A 21,296-nucleotide genomic window follows, 5' to 3' on the forward strand; every position below is an offset into this window, starting at 1 on the left:
TTGCCAACATGGAATACTTCAGTGGGATGTATCAAAAGCATTTGACAGTGTTTGGCACCGTGGCATGCTTTCAAGGTGTTCAGTCGGAGCTCTCACCCTACTAATTGTAAGTCTTGCTCGCCTCCAGCTATTTATGTCATCATACCTTCATTGCCCGTGTAGGGGATGGAGTGTCAACGCATAAGCGTGCGTGCGCCCACACACACACACACACACGCACACACACACACACACACACACACACACACGCACACACGCACACACACACACACATATATATATATATATATATATATATATATATATATATCCATGCTGAGTTATCACAGGGAAGTGTCCTTGCTCCCATTCTGTACATTTCATACAATAGAAACCCCACATCTCAGAGGATCAGCAAAACAGCGTATGCTGCTGATACGGTGCTCATCACCACAAGTTTTTGGCTAACTGTTGTACACACAAGACTACAGAAAGCTTACCAGGACATAACAGCAGTAGGCTGCAGAATGGTGAATAGCTTTCAATGCTGGGAAGAGCAAAGAGGGGTGATCTTTATCAGAAGACACCAAACAAATGTCAACACCACTGACATCTTCAACAAGCATATCCTATGTACTATCAACAGAAGACCTAGTGGGAGTCATCCTTTACTGGAAGCTCACATGAAAGAATCACTTTGACATCCATAAGAAAACAATGTAACACATTAGAGCATTATTTTTGCTCATCAACCAGAAGTCAACACTGTTGATCAGTTGTGGCCCCCACATCCACCACGCAAGCATCAGACCCATCATCAGTTAAGAGATGAGGCACTTTGGAAGGAAGGAGCAAATCCAAAACAGAGAAACTGCACACAGATAACAGTACCACAAAGAGAAGTCCAATCCATATACACGTAAAGACATATAAAAACACAGCTGTAGGCAAAGCCCAAAGATTAACACTGCTACACAAACAACCCTAGATCCACCAGGTTGAGAAGAAGCGGTTGACACCTGTATCAATGAGTTCTAGGAGTGGTGTTACTGGCAGCTAGAATATCAAATGTTTGCATTTGTCTGTCATCTTAATGGGGATCAAAGCATTACCTGCTCTGTAGCCAAAAATGACAACTCCTTCATTCTCTGTACTGAAAGCATTTGCATGAAGAACATTGAGGAGCAGTCGCAGACCTGGCCTGGCCTGCAAACTCACAGGACTTCAACTCAGCTGAAAATATCTGAAATGATGCACAAAACATCAGAAATGGCATCAATGCAGCCTGGTCAAACTGCCTAGCTACTGTGGGAGAAGTGTCTATTAGACTTGTGAAGGTGTTAGTACTGAACAGTGTATGAAGAAGAGTTTTTTTGGCTAGTTACTTTTTTTACAGATTGTCCCTGGCTTGTGCAGAGCGCATTGTTGCTGGATAACAAGGAGAGTATTAAATGTGTGTCTGCCAACTGTATCACCGTGGCTCTATGATGATGGGTGCAGTGTAGGGTTTTGTGTTTTTATTACTTTTGCTTGAGGCTGATTTTTTTATCAGAGAAAATGCAATTAATCTAGGTCATATTGTTTCTCAGTAAGTTTTTCGATGCAAACATTAATCTAGGTCATGTTGTTTCTCAGTAAGTTTTTTGATGCAAACAAGTTGATATGCCTCACCACTGTTGTTAAATGTAAACAACACAGATTTCCTTTTAAAGCTGTCAGTCTTCAATAATCTCTAGTTCTGCACCTTGTTGTATCTATAGTAAAGTTTAGGCTGAGGCCTCTGTATTAAGTGTCATCTTTCCTGTCATTTATCTCTGTAGGGGTGTAACAAATTAATTTGTCACAATGAATTATACCCGAAATACCACAGGCAACAATAGATACTTTGTCACTGCAGATACAAAGTGGCTGCTTTTGTTATTCTGATAACATGTGTTAGGCCTGTGTGTATTTCTGTTATATTCATTGATCTATGGAAATAGTGGTAGAAATAACTTCCTTACAATAGTTACTGATCTTAAATGCCGCACACAAATCTTGGGAAAAATTCACTACTATTCCTTTAATTTTTCATGCACGTATATTAAACTTCCTAATACATCTAAATCTAAATGAATACTCTGCAAGCCACTGTACAGTGCAAAGTGAAGGCTACATCATACCAGAACTATAAATTTTCTTTCTGTTATGTCCTGTTGAAACTGCAATCGTCCGGTATAACTGTGGTTTCTTTGATTGGTATGGGAGACTGTGGTGTGTAACTACAACATATGAAATATTAGTTCACTTTATTTACTTAACTTAATAAAATCCATTTCCAAAGGCATGTGCTGAATATTTGTAACTGTCTTTGGATATTAAAGCAGCACTTGATATGCACATTTACTTACTTCTTCTCTGGAAGTGCAAAGTTTACAGTGACAGTTCAATCCAAGACATGAGTAACTTGTGTCCTAAATAGATGCAGTCTTCTTGATCAGACATTACAAACTAGGCTTAGCCTTTCTCTGCTTAGCTGTATATCGGCCTTTGTGGTGGCACTGTGAAGCTGGGAGACAGGTTGTGGCTTCACCAGCAACTCCCATTCATTATTGCAGTATGCAGTGAGACATCACTATCTTCTGTGGTATAGATGAGAGTTACAGACATCGTTAGGGCACTGTGATCTTCCACACCTTCCTGTTCCATTCCTGTATTGAGTGAGGTGAAAATGTCTGTGTAAATGCCTCTGTTCAGGCTGTAATCTCTCTCACCTCTTCCTCGTGATCCCTAAGAGATATATGTTGGTGCCAGCATAATGGTTGAACAGTTATCTTCACATATAAGTTCTCTAAATTTACCCAAAAGGGTTTTGTGAGAACTGTTTCATCTTTATTCCAAAGCTGCCCAATTAAGCTCTCCAAGCATTATGCTTACACTATAATATGAGCCATACTGAGTTGTTAGGATTATATAAGTGTGCCTCTGAATTTTTTTGGTATGTGCTGACATACTTGCTTCAGATGGACACCAAACACAGCAACACTACTCAAGAATTGTCTGCACTAAAGCAATTTCTATTTGATGTGCCATACTTCACCTAAATCCTTCCAACGAATCTGTCTTTCATTTGGCCTCCCTAATAGTTTTCACGTGATTGTCCCTCTTCATATTGTTTCTTAATATTACCATTAATACTTCATAATGTGAAGGGATAAAGGTGTTCACCACTAACCGTGTAATTAGATATTACACTGCTCTTTCACTTTATTACAGACATTATGTAAAATTTACCCACAGTTGAGGTCAGCTGCCAGACATTACATGAAGTGGAATTCTTGTCAGGGTCTTCCTGCAGTTCCATAGGATCTTCCAGTGATAGTGCTTGCTATCCACTACTGCATCATTGGCAAACAAACTTACAGTGCTGCCGGTTAAATGATTTACAGATATTGAAAATATTAGAACTAACAATATTCTTTCTTTGGGGACACTCAGTTGTACTTTATTCTCTGTGGAACATTCACTGATCCGTACAATGTACTGGACTTGTTTAGTGAAATATTCCTCCAGCCAATCATATTTTTGTGAAGATACTTCATGCAATCGTATCCTGGTTACTAGCTGAAGATTTTTTACGATGTGGTACTAAAATCTGAAGAGAAGAAACCTATTTTTTTCACCTGTGTCTGTTGTTTTCAAGGTGACCTCCATGAATGGAACAAGCTGTGTTGCACATAACTGTTTTTCTAAATTTGTGCCAATTCTCTGAGATGTACTTGTTTTCTTTGAGCATCATAATAATTTTTGTGCTTGCTCTATGTGATTAACAGTGCCTGGTCACCCAATTAGTGGACATTAATATGGTGTGTGCCTACCCTTCACCTTTGACGGCTGGAAGTCTGCTGGGGACACAGGCAGTGAGGTGTCTAAATATCACTGGAGGGATGACTGTCCTTCCATCCTTCAAGAGCCAAAAAGCAGAGAAGGTAGTGATATTGGACGCTAGGACCAGGATTAAAGTTGACATTCTGACTCATCCCAAAGGTGTTCCATTGGGCTCAGGTTGGGACTCTCGGCAAGCCAGTCTGTTTCAGGAATATTACTGTCCACAAATAACTGTCACACAGACCCTGTTTCGACAGGGTGCAGTGTCAGGCTGATACAGTCAGTCATCATCTCTGAACTGTTACTCTGCAGTACACAGTACACTCTTTTGTAAAATGTGTTCATATCCTTCTGCATGTAGCGTTAACTCCCTACGCATTCATTGTGCTAGCTGGACTGCTGGTAGCACTTTGGAACTCAAGCGTGATTCCTTCCACTAATTTCTTTTGATTTTTTACAACACATTCTCCAATACTAGATGGCCCCTGTCCATCAGTACATGACATCTTCGTGGTCCTGGTTAAACCGTGGTCATTCCTTAGCGTTTCCACCTCACAATCACGTCACTAACAGTAGACATGGGCAGCTTTAGAAGGGTTGACATGTCCCTGACGGATTTCTTACATAAGTGACATTCAATGACTTGTCTACGTTCTAAGTCGCTGAGCTCTCCTGACAGACCATTCTGCTGTTATTGCTTCTCTACTGTTAACACACATTTCTCCCTGTCTCCTTTCATACTGGTGGGTTCCCCTTTCGTCATACTGAATGGTCAGTTCAGCATTACATTTGGGTGTCCGGATACCTTTGATCTGATAGTGTGTCTGCTCTATAATCCAGCAACAGAAGGACGTTACCAGTGTTGATTTAAAATTTTGTTCATCCTATCTATTGCCCTTTTTGTGTACAAGAACGACCTGGAGAAGAGCCTCCAGTCACACTGGAGTGCTCGCTGCTCACGTGATTGTAACTATGGGCTAGCAAAGGAGCTGGTTCCATGGAGTATTGTATGTAAAATCAAATTGGAATTCCTTCAAGTCCAAGTGACTTGTTCCCTTTATCAGTTAGGGGCAATCAAATGAAAACGAGACATACGGAAAAAAAAGAAGGAAACTTATTTCAAAAGTAATTGCCATAACTGCTATTACATTTATCCCACAGTGGGGTAAGACGGTCAATGCCTTCGTAGAAAAATGTTTGCAGTTGCCTACGGAACCATGATTGTACCCAGGCATGCACCTCTTTGTTTCAGGGCTCCAACAATATGTTAAACGCAATAGGAGAGATCGGGACTGCATGGAGGATGTGTAACTTCTGCAGCGTATTCGAGACAGCCTTGACAACATATACGCGGGCGTTATCCTGCAACAGAATGCCGTCCGTCAACATTCGTGGGCGGTTTGGATTTAATGGCGCGCTTCTGTTTTTTCTAAGTGTTTCACAAAGTCAACGAGCAGCAGGACCCTGCAGTCTAAGAAAAAAGTCATAATGACTTTCTTCGAGCTGGTGTGCCTGTCATTTTGACTAAAAAGTTTTGTTGGGAAGCCCATACACATCCCCCATGCAGTCCCAATCTCTCCCCATGTGTTTTCCATATTTCTGGAGGCCTGAAGAAAGACATTTGTGGTGTGATTTACATGGGACCAAGAGGTGCGCGCATTAGTAAAATCGTGGTTCTGCAGACAACCGCAAACATTTTTCCGTGAAGGCATTGACAGTCTTGCCTCACAGCGGGACAAATGCAGTAAGTTATGGCGATTACTTTGAATTAATAAACAGTTCACATACTTCTTTGCCAACTGTGTCGTCTTCAGTTGACTTGCCCTAATAGTTCAATTATCATTGCCAGGGATGCTGATGCCGCCATAGCCAATTTGTAAGTGTGCGGCGGTGTAGCATTGGTAGGTTAGTATGCCTATACTTTTAGTAAATACATGTTTTAGTAAGGAATTGAAAATTCCTGTTTTCTTTGTGCTGTCCTCAGTTTCGACACTGGACGGATCCACGAGATATTGAATGGAAGGTTTGGATTTGTTCATTGACTTTACGAATGACCAGAATTTCCTAGTACTTTCTGGTAAATCTTTCCCCAGGATTTGACTTAAAACTATTCTATGCTTCACGCATAGCCCTTCTTAAGATTAACTTTTTTTGTTAGCATCCCTGCAGTCCCTCTCCTAGCGATAGTGTAGTAATCTTTGATTTCGGAATATTCTACGAATGTCACCAGTAAACCAGGGCGAATGTTTGCTTGCCATCGTTTATAAACTTTCTTGGATTGTACTTACCAGACCGCAGTTCAAATTGTTCAAATGGCTCTGAGCACTATGGGACTCAACTGCTGAGGTCATTAGTCCCCTAGAACTTAGAACTAGTTAAACCTAACTAACCTAAGGACATCACACACATCCATGCCCGAGACAGGATTCGAACCTGCGACCGTAGCGGTCTCGCGGTTCCAGACTGCAGCGCCAGAACCGCGCGGCCACTTCGGTCGGCAGACCGCAGTTCATATCGCCTTCAAACATTAAGAACAACGTTTTCGCGTTTCCCAGATGAACTGAGTGTTCTCACGTCGTCCTTGAAATAAATGCCTTCCATGGCAATCAGGAGTCAAATATGACTCGTAGAGAAAATCGGATTGCTCCAAAGTTAACGGTTTCTTCGGCTCGTCAAGGGCAGGATACAAACATGAGGAAAAACGTAATTTCCAATCACGTTTTTGTTCTAAAAATTGCTCATGCTGGGTTACGATGCAGCAGTCTGATCATAGATTCACTCCATAATCCATGATATATTTGACAGTGAGTTCACAGCTTTTAAACGGAGAAGACACTCTAAAGCACATGGTAGTAACTCAGTATTAAAAGGAATTTACAAATAGCATCTTGGAGCAATAATAGAGGAATTTAACGACAGTTAATTTGAAATTATGTGACAGGATATTCTGTCATTTAGGTTACATTTAAGGTTTTCAACCAGCAAAGGCACCCTGTTAATATGAATCGTACACAGGATTTCCCAAAAAGAACTGCATAAACATCGGGAATGCTTCCCGCTGTCTACCGTAAAAAGTAAAATTTCGTAAACATTTAAAGGGAACGTTAATACTATAGTGTTAATGGGGCGCTGAAGACCAGGAGCAATAGGAATCTACCCCCGTGGTATCACGAAACTGCGGAGAAGCAGGTCGATGTTCAATCCAATCAAAGTGAGCATGAAAAACGGCAACTGAATGCATGGATGATTCCGCGTGTATTTAAAGCAAACCTGATGGGTAGAAACCCATCTACCAACTTTCGTTTATGTCGCATGTGTTGAGATTTTTTTTCCGTCAGTCTATATAAAATGTAAAACTGCGATTCGCCTTCGTGTTTTTCATTCACATTATACAATGTTGTTTAACTGAGCTTGACTTTCAAGTAATTTTTAATAGCGAAATTTTTCCTAGGTGTTTAAATATGCCTTCGTCAAGCCATGATAAAGAATTAATGACCTTCTGAATTATTGTAGCATTTTCAAAATTTGTAGGAGGATACGTAATACAGAATTGATAAACACTCAGTTCAGACAACACCTTTCCAGTGGCAGTGGTAAGTGATGTATTTGTACGAGCGCAGTTGTGACTGGCGCAGCTGAGGCCGGGGCAGCACCCCTGCAGACAGCCAGCTGGCGAGGGACTGCGCGTCCGCAAAAATCAATACAGGTTTTGAGCGTGGGTTGGCGGCCCCTGCTAACGCTCTCTTCTTGTTTTCCAGATCCGATGGGAGAAAAACATAACGCTAGGCGAACCTCCTGGGTTTCTGCATTCGTGGTGGTGGTGAGTACATATTTCTTCATTAGTGGTAAGGTTTACGGAATTTGAAAAGTGGGAGCATGGTTAAGAACTTCGCGGCAATTAAATGTCATGTTTCCAATAGGGTGAGCTCTTGTCAACGAGTACCGTATTCTGAAACAATCGGCTGCATACTTTGTGCTCCACTGGCACTGCAGTTAACAATGAGTGAATAAGCATTAGATGTGTAGCCAATTCCTATCTAATCTGGAAACCAAAGAGACCACGCTTCTGGAAACATGGGGTTTGATATGCATGCGAAGCAACATGCTGATGGTATTTAGAATATAAATAAATAAATAATTTAAGTAAATAAATGCTTCTGTGTATGGTCTGCGTCCTCTAAGACTGGAAGGATCCATCCCAAACTAAAGAGTACGAAACATACTCGACTATGGATCATGGTTGTTTTCGCTGTAGTGCAGTTTTACAAAGAACTGTAATAATGAAGCAAGTGTGTCATCATGTCAGTTGTATTTACTTCCGCTGTTTCACTAAAAGTTTCACAGAAGCGATTCGGGTATTAACTGGATCCTAAAACAAGGTAGATAAATTTTGGGGTCGTTATATAGGAATGAGATCTTGAGTTTTAGAAGTCAATCCTATACAGTAATAAATAGCTCACATAACTAGAAAGAAACGAAGTATACGTAGTCGCATTTTTATTAGATTTGTCGTGTTTCCGTGTCGTTTAACAAAGTGTTAATGTGTTACAGGCTTTCTTAAAATCTGAAAGGAGGAAAAATGATTCAGAACGAACCAACAATAAAGATACAGCATTTTCTGAAGATGTCTAGATAATATCAAACAATGGAAGCCCCTATTAATAGTGAACTCTATGAATGGGGTACTGACGGATTCATTTCGCCCACTACTTTTATTCTGCTAAAAAAAAAAATGACTTTGTGGCAAGACACAAGTACGGCAACTCTAGACATAGAGGGCATACAGTTTCCGTGAATCTGACTCTGAAGTGTTAAATACGGCATGAAACCAAAGTTGGTTTTGAAGAGTCTTTGTGCTGTATGAGACGTGGTCCAGTTGAAAGCCGTATCCATTTCTTTGCATCTATAACTATCGAACGAAGCTCGGAGTTGAACATGGGTTCCGAAATTTGTACGTTCACAAAATATTTGTTAGATATACCGTGCAACGTTGGCAACTAGTTTACGTCGTCGAGTGGCAATGCTGTCTTTCGAAAACCGTAGCAATTATTCACGCCTTGAAATCATAGTTCGTCTTATATTAAGTAGGTGGCATTACTGCTTCTTATTTAATAATGACACTTTCCACATTATATATAATGTGGAAACAAAAGCAGAGTTGGCAGTTTTCGGTTGTGAACAATCCTTCACGTGGAATACTAAGTCATTCCTGGTAGGCAGGTAGTAACTTACTGAAAACTTACCCTAACTTTGCGGAGTCCAAGGCAATATCACAACTTCTGAAAATTTTGTACAGACCATACGCTCGTTAGTTCTTGTAGAAGTGACTCATGAGTCTTGAGTTGATACTCAGGATACTGGAACAATCAGAATAGGGGGATTATAAGCTGGAGACCCCCTAGAGATTGTAAGTTAGCGACTGCTGCACTCACCGTGTCCAGCGGAATGAGATTTGGCCCTTGAGTAAAGCGTTTGCATTAATAGAGATGAAAAAATAAGATTCCCATCAGAAGCAAAGGATTATTCTAAAAACTTAACTGAAACTTTCAGGATTCGAAATATTTTACGTGAGTTTAGAATAGTTTAGTTTGAGTGCGAGAAACAGAGGAAAGTACTGGCAGTTTTCTTCGAAAACACTAAGATATTCTCGCCCGAATGTTGACTAATGCAACGCGCATTGAGGCTACGCATTAAGAAAACAACAAAGATGGAAAAACACTACCTGAAGTCTTTAAATTTTCTGAACCACTTGCGCTGTTTTTCATGCAAGCCCGTCATTAGTATGGACAGATAGCCCACGCAAGAAAGCGTTATCTCTGCGCTTGTTTTATAAGCTATGCTGGAACATGCTCGCGCTTTTTAGTAGCCTTCTTATCGGTTGGTGCCGTCAACTTTATCTTATTTCAGATAAAAATTCTGCGTCCGTGGAAATTTTTCAGGTGCCGGACTGCGCTTTCCTGTACTACAGTGGTTGCAAGCGTCTCGTAGAGTTGTGTTGTAATACAGGGTGATTCAAAAAGAATACCATAACTTTAAAAATGTGTATTTAATGAAAGAAACATAATATAACCTTCTGTTATACATCATTACAAAGAGTATTTAAAAAGGTTTTTTTTTCACTCAAAAACAAGTTCAGAGATGTTCAATATGGCCCCCTCCAGACACACGAGCAATATCAACCCGATACTCCAACTCGTTCCACGCTCTCTGTAGCATATCAGGCGTAACAGTTTGGATAGCTGCTGTTATTTCTCGTTTCAAATCATCAATGGTGGCTGCGAGAGGTGGCCGAAACACCATTCCTTAACATACCCCCATAAGAAAAAATCGCAGGGGGTAAGATCAGGGCTTCTTGGAGGCCAGTGATGAAGTGCTCTGTCACTCGTTCTCGGCCGTCCAGAAGTTTTCCCTTTGCACAAACACCCATTCTCTGTAAACTGTTTATACCAACGTTTAATACACCACCTATCAGGAGGTTTAACACCATACTTCGTTCGAAATGCACGCTGAACAACTGTCGTCGATTCACTTCTGCCGTACTCAATAACACAAAAAGCTTTCAGTTGAGCGGTCGCCATCTTAGCATCAACTGACGCTGACGCCAAGTCAACAGCGCCTCAAGCGAACAAATGTACAGCTATATGAAACTTTATAGCTCCCTTAATTCGCCGACAGATAGTGCTTAGCTCTGCCTTTTGTCGTTGCAGAGTTTTAAATTCCTAAAGTTGTGGTATTCATTTTGAATCACCCACTACTATAAACCTCCCACTGCGTTACTATTCCGAAGCGAGATAGTAATAAAAAATATCGAAACATGAATGATCCTTCGAACATGCCATTTTTAAGTGAAAACTATTTTTCTGGTTGTGCCATCGTGATAAAGGTCAGCAGTAGCTTCCTGTAACATTCTAGTGCCTACCGACAGTTTCTGGTTGTAGGAGTGTGTTGTAAGCGGAGTGTTATCAAAGCTTAATGAAGGTATCAGGCCCTTGATCTTCCGACATTACACCTCTGTGCCAACAACGATTCTGTTTTTTCTCTCACAATTGTATTATTTCATATCACAGCAAGCGCGGAAATTTACACAGTCCATTTATGGTCGACTGTTAACACTGAACATGGTTGCGCAAGGACTGTTTCCTTTGATGCTAAGCTCAAAGTGGATGCCATGGAAACTGAAGCATCGCTACGCTTGCTAACCAAATATAGTTTTCTACCCTTACCTATTCGTGAAGCAATTGAACTTTATTGTTCGCGATAAAGAGGCGTCATATGCGAAGACCTATATACCCGTCTGCAGGCACACATGGAGCTGGCAATCCGTTTGGATTGAGAAAGAGGAAATCAAATGATAATGCTATTAATAAATATATGCGCGCGATGGGCAGTCCCGTTGGGAAATACACAAATGCTATAGTAGTGGGCATCGCGGGCGCCTCTGTAATCTTTGATGACGTGCATTGCTCGCGCGGCAGAGAGACCGCCAAATCCGGAAACGCTTTTGCGATAGTCTGGAGATGTACTGTTGAGCGACAAAATTGACAGCTAAGGGTAATGATACGCTTTACCAAAAGCTCTACACAAGGAAAAAAGGTATCGTAGAAATCTGGATGCGGGCTGGAGTCGGAGTTGTCAAATCCTGTGACATTACGGCCTCTAAGCCTTGCTGTAGGTAAATGTTGGAATGTAGTTGGCGACTGGAAGAAATGACATTTCCAAGGAAAGAGAAATGGTTGCACAGATATCTGGAGGCAGTTGTCCTGGATTCGTTGAGAGAGATGCGCGCGCTCTATGAGTGGCGATAGGTACGTGTGCTGTATGAATGGGCAATTCTTCGCATATCGTTGCAAAACAGGTATACGGAATCTGCGCCCTGTCTTCCTGGAGACTTAATTGCTCATTAACTAAAGTCCTATCTGCACCCGTAGAGTCCTCGCCGTTCACCGCAAACGTTCAGTTTACCGGCAACGAGGTGTTGTACTACCCGTCCACACCGCGCTGACGAGTCCATGCGAATGACTAACACATAGCGCCACCAGTGGACGACATAACGTTCTACACTATACCTTTTGTATACGCGTATTGCACTAGTTATAGTTGATCAAATGTTTAAATCCTGCTTTTCTTTCTGTCATCATGCATACTCTTTCCTAACTTAGAAAATCATATTATGCATTGTCTCTTTAGAAAAAAAATGTTGTTTCTTTATCATGCATGCCCTGCGCTTTTAAATATTATCTTATTTAACTTAAAATTTCACAATGCTTATATCTCTTCTATTTGACAGTACTGTTAATAATTGGCAGGATTATAATCACAAACAAAATGTTGGTACTTTCAAATCAAATACGCTATCTGCCCAGAAGTATCCGTACATTAATTTAGGATGTGTCGACCATTTGCCTCTGTGACGGTTAGAGATCTGCAGGGGACACTTTCAATGAGGCATCTGGATGTTTCTGGAGGAATGGCTGCTCATTATTCATAAAGAGCCGAAACGGGGAAGGTAGTGATATTGGACGCTGGGATCTGGATCGAAGTCGACTCATCCTAAAGGTGTTCCATTGGGTTCAGGTCTGGACTTACGGCAAGCAAGTTCATTTCAGGAATGTTATTGCCCACAAACCTTTGTCTCAGAGATGCTGCTTTGACAGGGCGCATTGTCATGCTGATACAATCAGTCACTCTCCCAACAGTCCATCTACTGTATGCAGAACACAACGCTGTAAAATGCGTTCATATCTTTCCATATTTCGCGTTTTCTGAAGCACAGTGAGGGAACCACATCCTAACCACGAAAAAAATCCCCAACTATAACACAACTTCTTCTGTACTTCACTGCTTAGACCACTCACGTTCCCCAGGCAGTTACCAAACTCAACAGAGGGTGCTCCTGTACTGCAAACTCTTCGGTTTACTTGTTTTTGGGCGAGGTGGTATGGACCGAAACAAAATGTCCACTAAATAGGGGCTCCAAAATGGATACCTTAAGAGCTATTGGCACTTACTGGGTAGAGTAGATGTTTCAGATAGCGAAGATAAAAAGTTGCTCATAGCTGTTAAGGTACGCAGTCTAGAGCCCATGTTTACTGGCCATTTTCTCTTGTTTCGTCTCATACTACCATCTCTGTAAGTTGCGTACCCTACAATATTAGCTACAACAGTACCGGTACATGTATTCTAATGTCAGAAGTATCAGAACGATTTTCGCGTATAACTTCAGACTCGGTCGTTTCCGAGCCAGATTCACTTACCTCATATTCATACATTTACCTTTCTCCATCATCCCTTAAAGTCTGTAACTTCACCGCCGAGTCATCCTCTATATAACTTAGCGACTATTCCGTAATCCAGAACAGCTTCAGGTCCGTATCTTAAGGTTTCCAGGGGCAATAAAAATTAGATTTTCAATATTTCACGTAGTTTATAGACCGAATGTAAAAATTAAAGACTGTTATAATCTGCTCCTTAAGAGGTATGTTTCTGTGTTAAAAGTGTAACACAATAAAACACGTATTATGGTTTGAAATTGTCTTTCGGGGGGCAAATACCCGGTTTCATTAATCCAGGATTTGGGAATAACAACACTTAAAAACTTCCAACCAAAAAGTTTGAGCACAATTTTAAATCTTTCCTAGTTTTTTTCTCGCTTACATGCTTAACGTAAAATATGTAACACAGTGATTTAATTCATTTGTAAAGTAATCAGATGTTTGAAGGTGTTTTATGCATGTGAATTCGATATTTCAAAATATTGTGGGGCTTACTGGTACCGTAAGTATGTGTAGATTGACGGTCGTTAATGCGAGGATTCGTGATAATCCTTAGACGATAGGATTTTTGCATTCCCGAGCGTTATGAAGAATTACAGTTTAAGTAGTTTTATAATTGATTGCTCGACGTATTAGAGAGGGAGCTAATGATTCTAACAGCTTAAATTAAGATTTATCCCCAGGTGTTCGGTGCGACAGTATCCGATATTACGCTAGATGACTGTTGCAAATATTCTTCCTGTTTCCTCCCCTAATATCTCCAAATATATATCGACGCCGTATGGTTATAACCCCCCTGCATTTCAAAAATAGGTAGTGACACTGATTTTTGCCTGTTGCTTTCACTTGTCATTTTTGAAGGGAACTATTCCAATGTAGAGGTAGTTACGGTGTGCAGTTGAGCCCCCACAAACCACCACCACCACCATCATCATCATCAATTATGGTGCAAATTTCTCATCGCGATCAGCAACAGGGTACTTAAAATATTCGTAAACAGTAATGTTTGATTGAACATAGACTTTCCTACATGCACATACTATTGTCAGACGAGAGGTTAAGTCGGAACCTTGCATAGAGCTTATAAAGCAGATAGGTTAGTGTTAGAAAGTGTTTAGTAAGGTACTTGACATCATATGCTTCCGAAATTCGTATTCGTATTTTAAGATTCCTGTCATACTGTGCGCTAGGTGTCTTTTAATGTATCATACCTGTGGTCTCCTAAAAATTAAACCAGTTGCTATGGGTCTTCACAAACTGCGACTTCTACAGTGTAGCTGAAACAGGCACCTCAACTCCGCGAAAGTCACGATGAACTTATTCTTTGACTACAAAGGTCTGCTGCTTATTGATTTTTGTGGACCACGACGCCACAAATCACGCACAGCGGTATATGGACACTTAGCAAAAATTGAAGAGCGCCATCAAGTCCAAATGCCCAGAAATGTTGACGGACGGCATTATTTTGTTGCAAGATAAAGCCTGCCCACGTGTTGCCAAGGTAGTCTCGACTACGCGGTTGAAGTCTGGCTGCGAAGCCCTTCCACATCCTCTATACAGTCCTCATCTCTCCTCACTCGTTTTCTATATTTTTTGGAGCCCTGCAAGAAGACATTGATGGCCGTCGATTTGCTTCGAAGAGGTGCACGCATGGGTACAAAGTGATTTCGTAGGTAACCGTCTTGTCTCACAGTGGGATAAATGTATTAACACTTATGGAGATTACTTTTAATATAAAAGCGAGTTCAGTTGCTTGTTTTCACCTGTCTCTTTTCATTTGACGGCTACTTACAGATGACGAATGTTGAGTGTTACATAGAATAGGTAGCGTTTTGGCAGCGCCCAGTCTACTCTCACATTGACAACCAAGTGTATATCTGCCCCTAGAGCTTTGCCGAAGGTAGATTTCACACAATTCGTACTAACATCCATACGCTCCACTGCGGCAGCTCTCGACCATCCTAAATGTTCAGCATTTCGAGAGATGGAGGCTCCATTTGTCTAATCTGATAATCCTTTCTCTGCGTGACCAATCGTAGCATACGACTGAGCGAGGACCAGCGTCGGGTAAGAAGTAAGACTGGCCTTCGATAAAAGCGGGGTTCGAATCCTGGTGCAGCCATGCTGATGTAAATTCACGTGGTTTCTCCAAATCACTTAAAAAGTATATGGGAGTGGTTCCATGAACAGAAAACGGCCGCTTTATTCCCCATCTGAGCTAGTGCTCTGTTTATAAAGAGCTCGACGTCGACGAAGTAGTAGACCAGCCTCCTTTCTTTCTTGTCGCATGGCCACATTGCTGTGTTTGCAAGTCCACAAGATGATCATTCATTGACGACGTAGTATGTGTAAGGAAGGCTATTGTTACTATAGAAAAACTTAAGCTTTTACGCCACAATGCTGAACAAAATGGTTCAAATGGCTCTATGGGACTTATCATCTGAGGTCATCAATCCCCTAGACTTAGGACTACTTAAAACCTAACTAACCTAAGGACATCACACACATCTATGCCCGAGGCAGGATTCGAACCTGCGACCTCAACAGCCGCGTGGTTCCGGACTGAAACGCCTAGAACCGCTCGGCCACCGCTGCCGGCCCAATGCTGAGTCACTTGAAATGTGTAGTATGTTCATCTTGAGTCTGTTTGGCTGTATTCAGTCAGTCATTAAAATGTTTCTGTTCAGTATTAGATCAAAGTAGATTTTTACCCCGAAGCAAAGAATATGAACACACAGGAGATGCATTTGATCGTGTGTCCATTTACAGTAGCTTAAGTAAATTCCATGAAGTGCATGGTGACTCAAATATTTTGAATGGCGAATCACCCAACTTTTTTTCATTGCTCTTTCAATATTTTGTCATAGTAAAACACAGTGCGTAGTGCCTCCATTCTCATATACGTGTCGTTGTTTTGGGAAGCTGAAATTTTGTGGCCACGAAAGAATTACACTGATCAGTCAGAACATCATGACCACTAACCTACTATCGATATAAACCCGTCCAGGTGATAGCAGCATCACCTGGCGAGGAATGACTGCTAGTCAGACACACGCACGGTGCATGTAGTATCAGTGAGCGTCTTTCCGTGTGTAGAATGGGGAGGCGCGTGATCTATTTGAGTTTGACAGAGGGCAGATTGTGATGCCCCGGAGGCTCAGCACGAGCATTTCGGAAACTGCGCGACTTGTCGGGTGTTGGAGGCGTGCTGTGGTGAGTGTCTTCACCATGTGGTGAAACCAAGGGAAAACCACGTCCAGACATCGTAGGGTTGGGCGGCCATCCCTCGTTGCAGATGTTGGACATCATAGGTTGGACAGACTGGTAAAACAGGACAGGCGGCAGATTGTGGTGAACTAACATCAGACTTTAATGCTGGGCGGAGTACAACTGTCTGAACACATGGTGCACCGAACACCCCTAACGCTGGGCCTCCGCAGCCGACGACCCATAATGTTGACACCACGACATCGGCAACTACGACTGGAATGAGCACCTGACCATCGGCACTGGAAGTTGGCGCAGTGGCTGGCAGGGCGTTGCATGGTCTGATAAATCCCGATACCTTCATCATGCCGATAGGAGACCGCGAATCCGTCGTCTTCCAGGGGAACAGCTCCTTGACGTACTGCGGGTCGGAGACAAGCTGGCGGCGGCTCCGTTATGCTCTGGGAAACATGAATCTGGGCCTCCATGGTTCCAGTGGAGCTCGCGCAAGGTACCATAACAGCCAGGGAGTATCGTACACTGGTTGCAAACCACGTACACCCCTTCATGACGATCATGTTTCCCCACGGCAGTGGTATTTTTAGCAAGATAATGCGCCATGTCACAAGGTCAGGAGTGTGAAGGAGTGAGTCGAGGTACACAGTGGAGAGCTTCAGTTGCTTTGCTGGCCCATCTGAACCCTGTCGCACTCGCATGAGATGTAATTGAACGTGGTGTCAGAGCTCATCGCCCCCTCCCCGGAATTTACGGGAATTGGGTGACTTGTGTGAGCAGATGTGGTACCAACTTCCTCCAGCGACCTACCAAGACCTCATTGTTTCCATGCCACGACGCGTCGCCGCTGTTATCCGTGCCAAAGGTGGACGTACCAGCTATTAGGTAGGTGGTCATGACGCTCTGGCTGATCAGTGTAGCCGGCCGAGGTGGCCGTGCGGTTAAAGGCGCTGCAGTCTGGAACCGCAAGACCGCTACGGTCGCAGGTTCGAATCCTGCCTCGGGCATGGATGTTTGTGATGTCCTTAGGTTAGTTAGGTTTAACTAGTTCTAAGTTCTAGGGGACTGATGACCACAGCTGCTAAGTCCCATAGTGCTCAGAGCCAGAGTTCCAGCTGGTGAGAGATGGTTCGTCATAAATCCATTGACGTTTGTTGGAAGCCCTGAGCATATGCCAAGGCTGTGTTGTTATCGTAGCGGGTTTTTGCTCGATGTGCGGCTGTGACAAAAATCGAAGAGAGAAAACGCTTCAGCTTCTAATATGTGGCCTCTGTGCGGCGAGTACTGGAGACACATCTACAGATCGGCACTAATAGTGACGCTGATTGGCACATACGTATATCATAGCTAATAGCTGTGAAGCCGCACGCGCATTAACACGTTAAAACAGCGCATCTTCGCTGGTACACCCGCTGTTGCTTGCAAATTAAAAATAAAATTTATTTCTGTTAAGTTTCATTATTATGACAAGAATCCAAAGAGATCGGTTAAAGGTTATCTATTACAAAATGTGGCGTGACAAGGTTCATGAGAATACCGTTACTTCAGCCTACATTATCCTTAGGGATCAGTTATACGGGGTGGTGAGAAATACTCTGAAAAGCTTCTGAAGTTTTTTTTAAAGGAGTTCATATTGCTTTCAGCTATTAGAATTTTATTTTGGAAAATAAAATTCTAAAGGCTTGAAGGCGAAATGAAGTCTTTTTAAAAAAAATTATAGAAGCTATGGACCCATTCTACAAGAAAATAATTGGCTTCTAACGGTGTTGTAGGATAGGTAGTGCTGAGAAAGAATTGTTAGGGAGACAATTCGATACTTTGCGCTGTTTCCGAGTTAATTAGCACTTGAATTGGCCAGCCAGGCCGTTGCGCGCGCAAATTCGAGTAGCCCGCCAGATACAGCTGGTGTAAGTTGTTCTCGTAGGGTAGATGATAGCGCACGAAACTGCTCAGGATCTGCCTCGAGTTCAATCCTAGCTACCGTCCCATGTTCAGTTTTTGTATATCGCTCTCTCTTTTGGTTTTATGAAACCAAATGAACAACACGTTTAGCGTCACCTTCTCTGGTGAGGTTCCTGAATTTGCGCGCAGCCAATTGGTTGGCTATGCTAATTAACTAGAGAACGGCGCTACGTATCGAATTTATAACAGTTATTTCTCAGCACAACCTACCCTGCAACTCCCTTACAAGCTTTTCAGCCTGTTTCTGACCACCCTGTATACATATGTGCAATTGGAAACTAAACACCAGACAGGTTCCACATAAAATATCAAATTTTGACAACTTACTGAAAGCTGTCGTTAAATACAATGATTCAAACAATCTTCTTGTAGACGGAATCTGAATTGGCTCTGAGCACTATGGGACTTAACATCTGTGGTCATCAGTCCCCTAGAACTTAGAACCACTGAAACCTAACTAACCTAAGGACATCACACACATCCATGCCCGAGGCAGGATTCGAACCTGCGACCGTAGCGGTCACGCGGTTCCAGACTGAAGCGCCTAGAACCGCACGGGAATCTGACGCTGCGTATGTAAGTACTGAGAAAATAACTATGTATGGCTTTCTGAAGGAGTTCTCTGATGTTTCGAGCATCGGATTGCAATACTACACATTGCAGGCATGCCACTACATCATAGACGAACACAATTCGTGTAGTTATGTGAATGTTAAATATTTTTATTGTGAGTCAGCGAAAGGCATGGCAGCCCCCCCCCTCCCCCCCGCCCCCAAAGAAATTTCCAAAACATTCGACGATAAGTGTCAGAGAGTAGCAGTGTCGATAGTGATCAAAGGACGTGCACATTCTCGTTGTCTTTGCCTCGGACAGCAGCGACACACAGATACCGCACCAGCCGCCTCAGACGAGCAACCATTGCACATGGCGCGACGACCGTAATACGACAAGGAATAAAGTTTGACGCAAGTGGCTGCTACGGCCACCTGGGGCCATTTGCTGAAGCCTGTGCTGCGAGCATGTGCTCCCCTTGCCACGGTTTCTTTTGCACCTCGTTGCGGTACAGGCAGGTTCCAGTGGTGTAGTAAAAGACGAAACTAGAGGGATGCAGGGCCGAAGGCTAAGAACTGCAGACCATGCCTAGTCGTCAGTGATCGCCACTTAGTGCAAGTGCGTCGGCAAGGGCGGCAGCTGTTGGATTGTGGTAGGCAACGACGCAAATGACCAGTTCTGGTCGTGTTGTAGGGAGCTATATTCTAACTTGACCTCTGGTGTCTGTTGAGGAAGCACTAGACGCCGCGACATAAACTCCGAACCTAACACAGTCTCTTCTTTTGCTGCCTGTACAGCGTCAAGAGGTAGGCTGTTGCATCTGGTCACCACACACTTCTCCCGTTACTAGAAACGCTCTCGAAGATGTCCAACTTCCTGGTGAGCATTATTATCAGACCTGTCCCTCATAGCACATGTGTAGACCATTAAGGACGGCGGGTGGGCTGTTCTGTATTATTGACTGTATTTTTGCTCACATTTTTTTTGCCGCAACAGTGTAAATACTCATAGTGTGGAATAGTATCTTCCAAAATGATATCAGGTGTATCTGCAACCGATTGCTCCCAGCTAGGTGGTGTGTTGGTAAGACTGGCCTTTTGTTTGGGGAGCCCGGTGTTCAATTTCGCGCCCTGCCATCAAGACAGGTTTTTTGGTAGTTTTGTGTAATCTCTGAAGGGATACTGCCTGCTTGTAGGACTAAGTCGTTGCTGGAAGATACTATACGAGGTTAACCCAAACTCTGTCGTCAAAATTTCGGAAGTTGTGTCGCATAAGGGACCCGTTGTCTCCGATGGTGGTAGTGCAATTCTGACTCAGTCGGTTTGTTACGCCATTTACCTTTGTTTCTGTGTAAATGTCTTGACAACTGTGAAGAAGACTGTAATATTCAAACACGAAAACGACCCATTGGAAACAATGAGTAAAGCAACAACCCGCTGATGCAAAGTAATGTGATGTTTGCCGTCGCTGGGTGAACAGCTCGGTATGGTGTCGTCGTCCCGCTCTTTCACTGCATTTAGTGAACTCATACACGAGGTGCGTACCAGGCAGCTATTCATCAGTAAACCTATCCATTCTGCTGTATATCAGTCTTAATATAAAACTACTATTGCCGGATAAACAAACCCGATACAGAACCGAGCAGTGCTGAATGCAAGATTGGTGTCATAGAGTAAAGCGGGTAGTACTGTTGTCTGCGGCCAAGTACCGTGAGTAGATAGAAAAGGCTTCCAAACAATATACACAGCGCATACTGTCGAACTTGCACAGTTGAGCAGATATTTTCAGTCCAGTACAAGTGCAAAGATGAATACAGGTAATAAGTCAAAAGAAATAAAACGAATCAACAATGACTACGGTTTCCTTATAACAAAATGCTCAGAAAATATATCGAATAACGTGTGTTGTCTGGAGTTCGGGTGACCCTGTTAAAGATAATGAAATTGTTAAACAAGACAGTATAGACATCGACATAAGACAATGATTGTCCTCATATGCAGCGTACATCCTGTAAAAACTTGTAAATGAGACTTCATTCAGTTGGAAAAATTGCTTCGCCATTGGTTTCTTCCACTTGTATATTAGGGTTACCACAGTATGCATGTACGCATACATAACTCGAATTTACGCTTTACGTTTAACCCCTCTACGAGTGTTGTGAGAGCAGGCGTTCCACAATTATGTTTAAATTACTGTATTAAAACACTATTGTTGGAAAAGAATATAATTTAAGTGAACTTACAAAGCAAATGTGTTAGGTAGAAAATTAGAAAGCTCAAGAAAGAATACATGCCTTGAATGGGTAGAGCTCATCAGTTACTCATTTGGCACAGAAAGTCAGATGAGGTAAATGGTGTGTGTAGTCGCTTAGATTTAAAACAGCATTAAGGAGGTTTATTTCACTGTTCTGACTGTATTTGAGGAAACTTTTCACGTGTAATT

At 42.4% G+C, this 21,296-nt stretch overlaps 1 protein-coding gene across 6 annotated transcripts in view; it reads left to right on the forward strand.

Moving 5' to 3' along the window:
• LOC124556799 (single-stranded DNA-binding protein 3) overlaps nt 1–21,296 on the forward strand; it is a 382,113-nt gene that overhangs the window by 81,766 nt on the left and 279,051 nt on the right. For all 6 annotated transcript variants that reach the window (XM_047130814.1, XM_047130816.1, XM_047130818.1 and 3 more), the window contains exon 3: nt 7,605–7,666. In XM_047130814.1, the coding sequence (XP_046986770.1) occupies nt 7,605–7,666 (62 nt within the window). The remainder of the gene's footprint in view (nt 1–7,604; nt 7,667–21,296) is intronic.

Source organism: Schistocerca americana, chromosome X, assembly GCF_021461395.2.
Source record: "Schistocerca americana isolate TAMUIC-IGC-003095 chromosome X, iqSchAmer2.1, whole genome shotgun sequence".
Lineage (NCBI taxonomy): Eukaryota > Metazoa > Arthropoda > Insecta > Orthoptera > Acrididae > Schistocerca > Schistocerca americana.